Source organism: Pristis pectinata, chromosome 10 (genome assembly GCF_009764475.1).
Source record: "Pristis pectinata isolate sPriPec2 chromosome 10, sPriPec2.1.pri, whole genome shotgun sequence".
NCBI lineage: Eukaryota > Metazoa > Chordata > Chondrichthyes > Rhinopristiformes > Pristidae > Pristis > Pristis pectinata.
In genome coordinates this window covers 1,600,219-1,614,204 of record NC_067414.1, presented here as the reverse complement: position 1 = coordinate 1,614,204, position 13,986 = coordinate 1,600,219, and the positions used below count along the sequence as shown (strand labels likewise).

The window sequence follows — 13,986 nt, the reverse complement described above, 5'->3', positions numbered from 1 at the left end:
AACAGCACTGTGTACAGAGCACAGGTTACTGACCCACAGGCTGCTGACCCACAGGCTACTGGCTGCTCAGGAGATGTGATTTGTAAAGTGATGAAACCGTAAGACGTTCTCGTCTGCATCAGCCAAATGTAAGACAAGGGGTCAATGTTAACTGGCCGACATCAGACCAGGTACTTTGCACCCTTGTGACTGAGATCAAGGGAGCTTCCAGACCAGGCTGATGGTCACAGGCAGATTTGCTATGTCAATAGAACATAAAACCATACGGGCCCTTCGGCCCACCACGTTGTATAAACCTACCCCTCGATCAATCAATCTAACCCTTCCCTCCTGCATAGCCCATAACCCTCCATTTTTCTTACATCCATGACCCTATCCAAGATTCTGTTAAATATCCCTATTGTATCAGCCTCCAACACCACCTCCGGCAGTGTGTTCCAGGCATCCACCACTCTGTGTGAAAAACCTACCTCTGACATCTCCCCTGAACATTCCTCCTCTGACCTTAAATGGATGTCCTCTGGTACTGGCCATTGCCGCCCTGGGGAAAAGGTGCTGGCTGTCCACTCTATCTATGTCCTTCATAATCTTATACACCTCTATCAAGTCGCCTCTCATCCTGCAAAACTCCAAAGAGAATAGCCCTAGCTCGCTCAACCCTTCCTCATAAAACATGTTCTCCAATCCAGGCAGCATCCTGGTAAATCTCCTCTGCGCCCTCTCCAAAGCTTCCACATCCTTCCTATAATGAGTGCAATACTGAACACAATACTCCAAGTGTGGTCCAACCTGAGTTTTATAGAGCTACAACATTACTTCGCGGCTCTTGAACTCAATCCCCTGACTAATGAAGGCCAACACACCATATGCCTTCTTAACCACCCTATCAACTTGCACGGCAACTTTGAGGGATCTATAGACTTGGACCCCAAGATCCCTCTGTCCCTCCACACTGCTGAGACCTGCCATTAACCTTGTATTCTGCCTTCAAGTTCGATCTTCCAAAGTGTATCACTTCACACTTTTCTGGGTTGAACTCCATCTGCCACTTCTCCACCCAACTCTGCATCCTATTATAACCTACGACAACCTTCAACAATATCCACAACCCCTTCAACCTTTGTGTCATCTACAAACTTACTAACCCATCCCTCCACTTCCTCATCCAAGTCATTTACAAACATCACAAAGAGCAGGGATAGTTGGGATATCTGTATCCAGAGAGTCAGCCCTCACAACACTGACTCTGGGTGCCCGTGTTCTCTGCCATCAGAAGTTTTTACACCATTCGTGTGAATGACTTTGTCCCAGCAAAGGGGTTTGTACATTCAGATGTGTCTTGTCAGTTACTGTGTGCTCCCGGTGTAGATACGTAACTCAATGGGACCATATGTCAAACTCAAAATATTGAAGTGAACGCTGTCACTGTAGCCATTGAGATTGTATTGAATCACCTGCTGCTGTCTTTGTTTTCAAGAGTATGCAAACCTGATGTACTTTTGGGTCAGAGAGAGTCTCCTGAGAGGGTCTCCAGGAGAATGCCTGCTTGTCTCTATGAATAAAGACCTTTTATATCAACTATCTCCAGCCTCTAGTAACTCAGTCCACAGTCACAACAGAGACGATATACTTCCATTGAGCGAATCAGTATATTCAGAAAGGATCAACCAGCCAGTGCCAGTTTGTCCTCTTGTGTAAGTGACAGTCAGACCTGGGGAAAGAGCCTCGAACAAGTGTATCTGAAATGAAGCAGTCCGTAAGGAAAGGAAATTCTACCCATACTCTCCTGATCTCTCAATCTACCTCGTCGTGGCCCTTGCACCTGATTGTCTGCTTGCACTGCACCTTCTCTGTAACTGTGACACTTTATTCTGCATCATTATTGCTTTTCCCTTTGTACTACCTTGATGTATTTATGTTTTGAAATGATCTGTATGGATGGCATGTTAAACAAAGTTTGTCACTGTATCTCGGAACAGGTGACAATAATAAACCAATTACCATATTAGACTGAAGATGTGTGATTAATTTACAGAGGAGAAGAGGAGGATGAGAGGTGAGTTGATAGAGGTGTACAAGATGATAAGAGGCATAGATCGAGTGGACAGTCAGAGACTTTCTCCCAGTGTGACAATGGCTAACACAAGGGGACATAATTTTAAGGTGATTGGAGGAAGATATATGGGGGGATGTCAGGGGTAAGTTTTTTTTATACACAGAGAGTGGTGGGTGTGTGGAACGCACTGCCGGCAGAGGTTGTGGGGGCAGATACATTAAGGACATTTAAGAGGCTCTTAGATAGGCACATGAACAATAGAGAAATGGGGGCTATGTGGGAGGGAAGGGTTAGATAGATCTTAGAGCAGGATAAAATGTCGGCACAACATTGTGGGCTGAAGGGCCTGCACTGTGCTGCAGTGTTCTGTGTTCCAACGTGAGCTTTAACGTGGTAGCTGCCAATCCAGTTTGGTGGAGATACAACAAAAAGCCATCAATGCGGGGAATCTGAAGGAAGGAAGTTAGCAGTCGGTAGAAAGACTTGAGATAGTTTTCACTGAAGATAAATTTGTTGATTTGGCTACAAACTGTGCTTATTCTATGAAGAGGAATTTTTCCCCTTACTTTTGCTCAATGTGTTTGTGTATCACCAAATGTAAAATCTCTCACGAACCCGTCCAGGTGTTACAGCAACTGAAAGCAGATTGTTATTCATGACTTCAGGAAAGGGGGTGGTGTACATGCACCTGTCTACATCAATGGTGCTGAGGTCAAGAGGGTTGAAAGCTTCAAGTTCCTGGGAGTGAACATCACCAACAGCCTGTCCTGGACAAACCACGTGGATGCCATGGCCAAAAAAGGTCACCAGTGCCTCTGCTTCCTCAGGAGGCTAAAGAAATTTGGTTTGTCCCCTTTGACTCTCACCAACTTTTACCGATGCACCATAGAAAGCATCCTATCTGGATGTATCATGGCTTGGTATAGCAACTGCTCTGCCCAAGACCGCAAGAAGCTGCAGAGAGTTGTGGACACAGCCCAGCGCATTACGGACACCAGTCTCCCCTCCTTGGACTCTGTCTTTACCTCTCATTGTCTTGGTGTAGCAGCCAGCATAATCAAAGACTCCACTCACCCAGGACATTCTCTTTTCTCTCCTCTTCCATCGAGTAGAAGATACAGGAACCTGAGGGCACGTCCCACCAGACTTAAGGACAGCTTCTACCCCACTGTGATAAGACTATTGAACAGTTCCCTTATACAATGAGATGGACTCTGACTTCACGATCTACCTTGTTGTGACCTTGCACCTTATTGCACTGCACATTCTCTGCAGCTGTGACACTTTACTCTGTACTGTTATTGTTTTTACCTGTACTACATCAATGCACTCTGTACTAATTTAATGTAACTGCACTGTGTAATGAATTGACCTGTAAGATCGGTTTGTAAGACAAGTTTTTCACTGTACCTCGGTACAAGTGACAATAATAAACCAATACCAATACCAATTTCAGTCAACCCTCGGTCAGAACTCCACATTCTGTCTGTCAGTGCCCAGTGTTTTGTATATTTCAAACAGCTTCTTCATTTTTGACTGGATAAATAAATGTGGACCAAAACTGTGCCAGTAAAGGGGTGCAACAGTTGGAGATTTCATTCCATCACCTCCATCTTGTGAGGTCAAGAGTCCACTTTATCGGACTATTGAACGGTCCCCTAGAACGATGAGATGGACTCTTGACCTCACAATCCACCTCGTTATGACCTTGCACCTTATTGTCTGCCTGCACTGCACTTTCTCTGTGACTGTAACACTTCATTCTGCATTCTGTTATTGCTTTACCTTGTACTACCTCAGTGCACTGTGTAATAAATTATAAGATAAGATTTCTTTATTAGTCACATGTACATTGAAACACACAGTGAAATACATCTTTTGCGTAGAGTGTTCTGGGGGCAGCCCGCAAGTGTCACCACGCTTCCGGCGCCAACATAGCACGCCCACAACTTCCTAACCCGTACGTCTTTGGAATGTGGGAGGAAACCGGAGCACCCGGAGGAAACCCACGCAGACACGGGGAGAACGTACAAACTCCTTACAGACAGCGGCCGCAATTGAACCCGGGTCACTGGCGCTGTAAAGTATTATGCTAACCGCTACACCACCATGTCTGCCCAATTCGTACAGAATTCGTACAGATCAATTCGTACAGAATTGACCTGTACGATCGGTATGCAAGACAAGTTTATCACTGTACCTCGGTACAAGTGACAATAATAAACCTATTTACCTGCTTTGAGAACATTGTTAGAGTCACACAGCACGGAAACAGGCCCTTCGGCCCAACTCATCCATGCTGACCAAGGTGCTCACCAAACTAGTCCCATTTGCCCGTGTTTGACCTCTATCCCTCTAAGCCTTTCCTATCCATGTACTTATCCAAATGTCTTTTCAATGTTGTTGTTGTACCTGCCTCAACCACTTCCTCTGGCAGCTCGTTCCATATACTCACTGCCCTCTGTGTGAAGAAGTTGCCCCTCAGGTCCCCTTTTAAATCTTTCCCCTCTCACCTTAAACCTGTGCCCTCTAGTTTTTAGTTCCCGTTCCCTGGAGAAAGACTGAGTACATTCGCCTGCCCACACCTCTCCCTATAACCCGGGCCCTCTAGTCCTGGCAGCGCCCTCGTAAATCTCCTCTGCACTCTTTCTAGTTTAACCACGTCTTTCCTACAATGGGGGGACCAAACCTGTGCACAGTGGTCCTGAGTTCGGCCTCACCAACACCTTGAGCAACTGCAACATAAGTTGTTACCTTACTGTCTTTCAGTTCCAAATCATTGACAATGAATTTGCAGTGAGCATCAGCTGACACATGTTCAGCTTGAAGCCAGAAACGAACTTGTCCTTTTTCGAAGACTTCATAGGATAATTCACTTTTCAATGGGATTGCTAAAAGAAAACAGAAAAAACGTTCTTTAAGCTACAAGTAAAATGATCAACCCAAATATTAAAAGGAATTAATTTTGAAGAATTAGAATTGTTCCAAGGATGCCAATTAACCACATTACACTATACTCTGCATTGTTTTTCTTTTTACTACCTCGATGTACTTATGAACCGAATGATCTGTCTGGATGGCACGCAGACAAAAGTTTTTGCTGTATCTCGGTACATAGAACATAGAACAGTACAGCACAAAACAGGCCCTTCGGCCCACAATGCTGTGCTGACATAGCTAATCCCTCCTACCTACAGAATGCCTATATCCCTCTATTTTCCTCTCATTCATGTGCCCATCCAAGCCCCTCTTAAAAGCCGCCAATGAATTTCCCTCCACCACCCTATCAGGCAATGCATTCCAGGCATCCACCGCTCTCTCAGTAAAAAAAAACGTACCCCTCACATCTGTTCTGAACCTACCCCCTCTCACCTTAAACAAGATAAGATATCTTCATTAGTCACATGTACATCGAAACACACAGTGAAATGCATTTTTTGCATAGAGTGTTCTGGGGGCAGCCCGCAAGTGCCGCCACACTTCTGGCGCCAACATAGCATGCCCACAACTTCCTAACCCGTACGCCTTTGGAATGTGGGACGAAACCGGAGCACCCGGAGGAAACCCACGCAGACACGGGGAGAACATACAAACTCCTTACAGACAGCGGCCGGAATTGAACCCAGATCGGATGGCGCTGTAAAGCTTTATGCTAACTACTACACTACCGTGCCTGCATGTGACAATAATAAGCATACCAAAACTAATCAAGTTTTTAAAGGCAATATCTATGCAAAAGTTGGAGAACTGAAAGATGTAATATTATCGGATTCCTTCAACAAATACAAAGCAGCAGACCTTCTGTGCAACTGTTCCTGTTAAACTTAAATCAGCAGAGTTACAAGGAACGAGGCTAGGGTGGGTTATAGACTGGGCAAATGGATTGATAAGTAACACAACTGACCAGCAGTGGCAGAGACTAGATGTACTTCATGGTTCCAAGGAAAAATACATCCCAATGCAGAGGAAAGATTCCAAGGAAGGGATGGACTAACCACGGTGAACCAAGGAAGTTAAGGAGGGTGTTATGTTGAAGGAGGAAATATTGTAAGGTGGCAAAAGTCTGTGACAAGTCTGTACATTCAGAATCCAGCAAAGGATGGGGAAATAGGTGAAAGCTTCTCGGGGAGATATAAACTAGACTGGGCTTCCTTAAGTACACATAAAAGGAAGAGAGGGGTCAGAGGGAGCATTGGCCCCTGAGAGAATAAGGCTGGGAAAAGAATTATGGGGAACAAGAGAATACCAGAGGAGTTCAGCCAGTATTTTGCATCAGTGTTTCTGACAGCAGAGATTGTGAACACTCCATTAATACTGACAAATACAGGGCAGATATTCAATGTTATTACCATCACAACAGAATTAGTACGGGGCAAACAAATAGGGATGAAGGTTGACAAGTCCCTTGGACCCTGAGGGGTTGCATCCTAGGACTGGCTCCAGAGACAGTAGAAGTAGTCTTCCAAATACCCTTACATCCTGGATAGATCCCAGGATTGGGAAACTGCAATGTGACACCCTCACTCAGAGAGGGAGGGAGGTAGAAAGCGGGAACTGTCGGCTGATTCGTCTAACACTGATCATTGGAAGAATGTTTGGATTGGTTACTAAGGAGGTAAGAGCAGAACATTTGGAAAGTCATCATCGGATCACTGCCATCACCAGCAGTGGCCTCATAAAGGGGAATTGTGTCTGACAAATTTAGCAGAGTTCTTGGAGGATGTGTTAGCCACAGAGGGGAGCCAGGTTCTGCGAGGTCGTTGGATTTTCAAAAGGTGTTCAATGAGGTTCTGCACTGAAGATCGCAGGAGCTCAGAGTGTTGGAAGTGGTGCATTAGTTTGGCTAACGAGCTGGGTCCAGTTGGGAGAGATATTTTTCCGGTTGGCAAAGTCGAACCAGTGAGGTGGCCCCGGGGATCGTAGTTGTTTACAAAATCTATTAGTAATTTTGAGGAAGGAAGAAGTATAATGTAACCGAACTTGGGATGACTCAAAAGTTGGGGAAAGGCAGATCATGAGGAGGATCCAATCAATTTAGAGAGAGAGAGAGATTGATAGATTATGTGAGTGGGTAAGGAGCTGGCAAATGTATAATGTGGGGAAAATATCAAACTTTGGAAGAAAGAATGATTAAAAAAAGATTTTTATTTAAATGAAGAAAGATGACAGAAATCTGAAGCACCATGTGATATGGAGGACTTAAAATTTCCCACCAGTGCTGGAGATACTCAGGAGGGCTAAAGGAATGCCGGCTTTTATTGCAAGAAGGTTAGAGTATAAAAGTAGGGAAGTTTTACATGAACTGTACAAGGCTCTAGTGAGGCTACATCAAGACCACTTGTGTGCAGGTTTATTATTGTCACAGGCAGACACACCTAGGGTATAAATGCTATGAAAATGAGCTTTTGCAGCAGCAGCACAGTACGTTACAGACATGACAAACATTAGTTAACAAAATGAGGGCCCTTCTTCATTCCTGAAGGGATCGGGTTGTCGGGCACTAGTCACTGCACCACTTTCGGCTTTGCCCAGGTGATTTACTTTGTAGGAGTTGGAGATCTTGCCTCGGGTTGTTCACGCTTTGAAGTGTTTTGATCTGTTGACATCCATTCCTGAGGGACTGCATTGTACAGTGAAAAATACCAGGTGTTGAACCAAGGTGCTGCTGTAGTGAGTGGTGCGAGTACAGGAGCGGCAAGTCTCGTTGCCGTGGTAAGTACCACGAGAACTAGAGCGAGAGCGGGAAGCAGTTTGAAAAGGTCGGCCCGTTGTTGTTTTTACTGTGGTGAGTTGATAGGCCTGTTGATGAGCTAATTAGCCAATAAAAAGTTAGGGTCAAGTGGAGCAACCATTTTGGAGTGGCCATTGTGCGAGTGAACAGTGTTGGCGTGGACAGCGTTGGCGTGGACAGTGTTGGCGTGGATAGCATTGGTGTGGACAGCGTTGGCGTGGACAGCGTTGGCGTGGACAGCTGAGGCTTTGGCTAAAGAGGCTTCGGTGTGAAGGGGCGGGGTAGGTGAGCGGAGGCTTCTGGTAGGTTCTCTTTCTGTCTCTGTTATTTGTAACTTTCTCTGTACAGAACAGCGGGAATGGCAGTCAGGGCAGGAGTCTGCTCCTCCGGTAGGATGTGGGAAGTCAGGGAGACCTCCAATGTCCTTGATGACCACACATGCAGGAATTGCGTCCAGCTGCGGCTCCTTATAGACCGCGTTAGGGAGCTGGAGCTGCAGCTGGATGAACTCCGGATCATTCCGGAAGCCGAGGAGATGATGGATAGGAGTTACCAGGTGGCAGTTACACCTAGGGTGTGGGATGTAGGTAGTTGGGTGACCGTTAGGGAAGGGAAAAGGAACAAACAGTTGGTACAGGATACCCCGGTGACTGTTTCCCTTAATAACAGGTACATCGTTTTGGATGCTGTTGGGGGGGATGAATCACCGGTGGAGAGCCACAGTAGCCGGGTCTCTGGCACGGAGACTGGCTCTGTAGCTCAGAAGGGAAGGGGGGGCGGGGTGCAAAAGAGGAATGCGATAGTGATGGGGGGATTCATTGGTTGGGGGACAGACAGGAGATAATGTGGGCAAGAACGAGACTCCCAGATGGTATGTTGCCTCCCAGGTGCCAGGGTCAGGGATGTCTCAGATCGAGTAAACAGCGTTCTTAAGGGGGAAGGTGAGCAGCCAGAAGTCGTGGTGCACATTGGTACCAATGACATGAGTAAGATAAGGGATGAGGTCCTGAAGAGCAAGTATTGGGAAGGAAGCTAAAAAGCAGGACCTCAAGGGTGGTAACCTTGGGATTGCTGCCTGTGCTGTGTGCCAGGGAGGGAATGAATAGGAAGGTACGGCAGACTAATGAGTGGCTGAAGAGTTGGTGCAGGGGGCAGGGGTTCAGATTTGACTTGAGACGGACCAATGTCCTTGCGGCAGGTTTGCCAGAGCTGTTAGGGAGGGTTTAAGCTAGGTTGGCAGGTGGATGGGAACCAGAGTGTCAGATTAGAGGATGGATCAGTTGGTGTAGAAGGAGATGTGAGTGTACAGAGAAGGCATAGGCAGGGGACGGGGCATAAATGCAGTCAGTTGGATGGGTTGAAATGTGTTTACTTTAATGCAAGAAGTGTTAAGAATAAGGGAGATTAACTCAGAGCACGGATCAGTACACGGGCAGGAGTGGCTGCTGGATGTTCCGGGTTTAGATGTTTCAAAAGGGACCGGGACGGGAAAGAAGGGGTGGGGGGTGGCATTGCTAACCAGAGATAATATCACAGCTGTAGGAAGGGAGGACAACATAGAAGGATCGTTTATTGAGTCAGGGTGGGTGGAAGTCAGAAACAGGAAGGGAGTGATCACTCTATTGGGAGTATTCTATAGGTCCCCAAATAACTGAGGAGCAGATTTTGAAAGGTGCAAAAATAACAGGGTTGTTGTCATGGGTGATTTCAACTTCCCTAATATTGATTGGTGCCTCCTTAGTGCAAAAGGTTTAGATGGGGCGGAATTTGTTAGGTGAGTACAGGAAGGATTCCTGACACAGTATGTGGACAGGCCGACTAGAGGAGAGGCCAATCTGGACTTGGTACTGGGCAATGAACCTGGTCAGGTGACAGATCTCTCGGTGAGCGAGCATTTCGGGGATAGTGACCACAACTCCCTGACCTCTAGCATGGCCATGGACAAGGATAGGACCAGACGTTATGGGAAAGTATTTAATTGGGGGAGGGAAATTTCCGGTGGTATTAGGCAGGAATTTGGAGCATAAACTGGGAACATATGTTCTCTGGTAAATGCACCGCAGAAATGTGGAGGTTACTTAGGCACCACTTTCATGGGGTTCTGGATACGTTTGCCCCACTGAGACAAGGAAAGGATGGTAGGATGAAGGAACCATGGTTAACAAGAGAGGTGGAAGGTTTAGAGCTAGGGGAGCATGAGAAGGCCTTGGCAAATAGGGTTAAGGAAAACCCCAAGGTGTTCTAGACGTACGTGAGGAACAAGAGGATGACTAGGGTGAGGGTAGGACTGCTCAGGGATAAGGGGGAAGATGTGTCTGGAGGTGAAGGAGGTAGGGGAAGTCCTAAATGAATAATTTGCTTCAGTGTTCACCAGGGAGAGGGACTTAGACGAATGTGAGGTTGGTGTGCAACAGGCAAATGTGTTGGAGCACGTTGAGGTTAAGAAAACAGTGTTGGAGCTACTAAAAAGCATTAGGATAAATAAATCACTGGGGAAGCGAGGGAAGAGATTGCTAGAGCGTTAACGATGATCTTTGAGTCCTCCCTGGCCACAGGAGCAGTACTGGAGGATTGGAAGATGGCAAATGTTGTTCCTTTGTTCAAGAAAGGTAAAAGGGATAATCCCGGGAATTATCAACCCGTGAGTTTTACGTCAGTGGTGGGCAAACTATTGGAGAGGATTCTTAGGGACAGGATTTATGAGCATTTGGAGAAGTATAGTCTTATAAGGGATAGTCAGCATGGCTTTGTGAAGGGCAGGTCGTGTCTCCCGAGCCTAATAGAGTTTATTGAGGAAGTGACAAGACAAATTGATGAAGGTCATGTGGTGGATGTGGGCTCATTCAGAAAGTCATGAGGTATGGGATCCATGGAAAATTGGCTGTGTGGATTCGAAATTGGCTTGCCCACAGAAGGGAGACGGTGGTTGTAGAAGGAGTATTCAACCTGGAGGTTAGTGACCAGTGGTGTTCCCTTGGAACCCTTGCTTTTTGTGATATTTATAAATGACTTGGATGAGGAAGTGGAGTGATGGGTTGGTAAGTTTGCAGATGACACGAAGGTTGGTGGTGTAGTGGATAGTGAAGAAGGTTGTCGTAGGTTGCAATGGGATTTAAGACAGGTTGCAGAGCTGGGCAGAGAAGTGGCAGATGGAGTTCAATCCAGAGAAGTGTGAAGTGATACAGTTTGAAAGAACGAACGTGAAGGCAGAATACATGGTTAATGGCAGGATTCTCAGCAGTGTGGAGGAACAGAGGTAAGGTTTATATACAGTAGGTTGGCACAACATCGTGGGCTGAAGGGCCTGTACTGTGATATACTGTTCTATGTTCCATAACTTAAATTAACATATCGACGTTAGTGTAAGTTGAGAGAGAAAAAAAGAAATATAGTCTGAGGTAGTGTTGGGGTTTTTTGGGTGGGTCCAAGAACCTGACGGCAGTGGGGAAGAAGCTGTTGTTGAACCGTGAGGTGTGAGTCTTCAGGCTCCTGTACCTCCTGCCTGATGGCAGCATCAAGAAGAGGGCACGGCCCCGATGGTGGGAGTCCCTGACGATGGATGTCACCTTGTTGAGACATTGCCTCTTGTAGATGCCCTCAATAGTGGGGAGAGCTGTACCCGTGCCTGTCTGAGTTAATTTAAAATCCCCCTTGTGTTCCAACTCAAGGGATGGAAACTCTTATCCTCAGGAAATCAGCAGTGCATTAATCCCAACTGAAAGTAAATAATTCAGGACTGCCCTGAGAAAGTTCACAGGTAATTGAGAGTGCGAATGATGGGAGTGACTTGGTGTTAGGATCTGCAGTAGGTTTGCCAGTAACTATACAACTATACTCACTTGGATGCCTGATCTCATGACTCAAAGCCAACAACCGTTCCAGTTCTGAAAAATAGAAGACACGGGGATTATATTTTATGATGACATTTCCTGAGATTTAATAACAAAACTCAATCTCTGATTTCGATTCTTAGGCATAGATTTGCTGCTTAGACACCTGTGCATTAAACATTTCCTGGAGAACAAGTCAAAGCTGGAGGGAAGAGTTATTCACTGGACTGCAACCCTCCATACAAGAATTCCCTTGTGAAGTCTACTGCAAAACGGCTTGTTACCCAGTTACCCAAAGCTCTCGCAGTGGAGTGAAACCACAGCCAGCCAGCTGTGGAAGTGGGCACAGAGGGCTTGAAAACTCCCCGTTTAAGAAACCAGAGCTCTCTCCCCAGACCTTGGGACCCTGTCACGTGCTGAGGTTGACATTGCAAGGGAGCACTGGTGTTGTGAACCTCTTGCCGATCTTCTGGTGCTCTCTCCAAATCAATAGCATTAGGTGCCAGAGGTTCAAAGCACTTGAAAATTCTTCAGCTATCAAGGAAGCCTGAAGGTAAGGAACTTACAGTAATCAAATAATGGTTGAGGACTCTGTGGAAAGTTTGAAAGGGCTGGAGGTCACCTACTCACTGCTAAACCTTGCTCTGCAGTCTCGCAAGAACACATTTCAAAACTAACTGGGAAATATTTCTCGGAGTACATGTAGCCCAGGTTAGGGAGCCAGCGAGAATGCTGGTGGGGCTGCATTTGTTTCTGCCAGTTGAGCCAGCAAGACACAGCCAGACCCAGTCATGTCGGCAGAGGATCACGTACCTTCCTTCTCCAGAACAAAGCTGGAAGAGATGCCATCGGTGTCCGAGACAGCTACGGAATACGTTCCCAAGTCTGATATGTCGGGGCGTTTGAAGATCAACTTGGATCTGAAAATAAAAGAATTTAGGAATTTTTCTGAAGGAACACATAACCGTTCAGTCTTTCTCATAACTCCTCCTCTGATGACAGCTGTTGTAAGCAGACTGTTTCTCCGATGTACTGGCCCTTTCGAGATAGCAGAGCCCTGTTCTAACAATTGATCAACTGACTAATCCAACTGCCACAACTTGTTGAAAAATCAAACTGCTGGAGAACTCAGCGGGTCAGGCAGCATCTGTGGAGGGAGATGGACAGTCAACATTTCGGGTCGAGACCCTTCCTCCGGACTGAAAGACAGAGGGGAGAGAGTCAGTGTAGAGAGGTGAGGGGAAGGGGAGGGGCAAGAGCCGGCAGGTGATGGGTGGATCCAGGTGAGGAGGGGTGATGGGCAGATGGGGGAGGGGGGAGTGGGGATGGTGACAGAGGCTGGGAGGTGGGAGGTGGGGGTGACAGAGGGCTGCAGATGGTGGGATCTGATAGGGGAGGAAGGTGGAGCCTGGAACCAAGGGAGGGAGGTGGGGAGGGCAGGTGGGAACAGTGGGGGGAGGGGGGGGCCAGTGAGTTTCTTCAGCAGTTTGTTTTTGCTCCAGTTGCCTTTGTCCTGACTTGATTGTATGTTGCTCTGTTTACCACTGTGTGTCTGTCACTCCTGCAGGTAATTCATATTTCAATTATTTTCCACAGACTACATTGTTATCCAGGTCCATAGAATCACAATGTGGTTACACAGCATGAAAGAAGGCCATTTGGTCCATCAAGACTATACTTAGAGCTACCGAGCTCATCCTATTCCCTTGTTCTTGCCCCACTGCCCTTTCGAACACTACATTTGAATCTGCCTCCGCCGTTGCCCCAGATCCAGAGCCATCCCCAGCCCCAGCCCCATCTCCACTCCCAGACCCAGCACCACTACCCAGACCCAGCCCCAGACCCAGCCCCAGACCCATCCCCAGCCCCAGACCCCACCCCAGACCCAGCTCCACCCCAGCCCCAGCCCCAGCCCCATCTCCACTCCCAGACCCAGACCCAGCCCCATCTCCACTCCCAGACCCAGCACCACTACCCAGACCCAGCCCCAGCCCCAGCCCCATCTCCACTCCCAGACCCAGACCCAGCCCCATCTCCACTCCCAGACCCAGCACCACTACCCAGACCCAGCCCCAGACCCAGCCCCAGACCCATCCCCAGCTCCAGACCCCACCCCAGACCCAGCTCCACCCCCAGCCCCAGACCCAGCCCCATCTCCACTCCCAGACCCAGCACCACTACCCAGACCCAGCCCCAGACCCATCCCCACCCCTACCCCCAGCCCCAGCCCCATCTCCACTCCCAGATCCAGCCCCACCCCCAGCTCCACCCCAACCCCATTTCCACTACCCAGACCCAGCCCCAGACCCATCCCCACCCCTACCCCCAGCCCCAGACCCCACCCCAGACCCAGCTCCACCCCCAGCCCC

General features: G+C 47.6%; 1 protein-coding gene across 1 annotated transcript in view; it reads right to left on the bottom strand.

Annotated features, from left to right (window-relative positions):
- The window catches only part of myom2b (myomesin 2b), a 118,266-nt gene that overhangs the window by 21,251 nt on the left and 83,029 nt on the right, over positions 1–13,986 (bottom strand). Inside the window, exons 22-24 of the mRNA XM_052024836.1 lie at positions 12,431–12,537; positions 11,627–11,671; positions 4,811–4,947 (exon numbers count right to left, since the gene is read on the bottom strand). Coding sequence (XP_051880796.1) covers positions 4,811–4,947; positions 11,627–11,671; positions 12,431–12,537 — 289 coding nt within the window. The remainder of the gene's footprint in view (positions 1–4,810; positions 4,948–11,626; positions 11,672–12,430; positions 12,538–13,986) is intronic.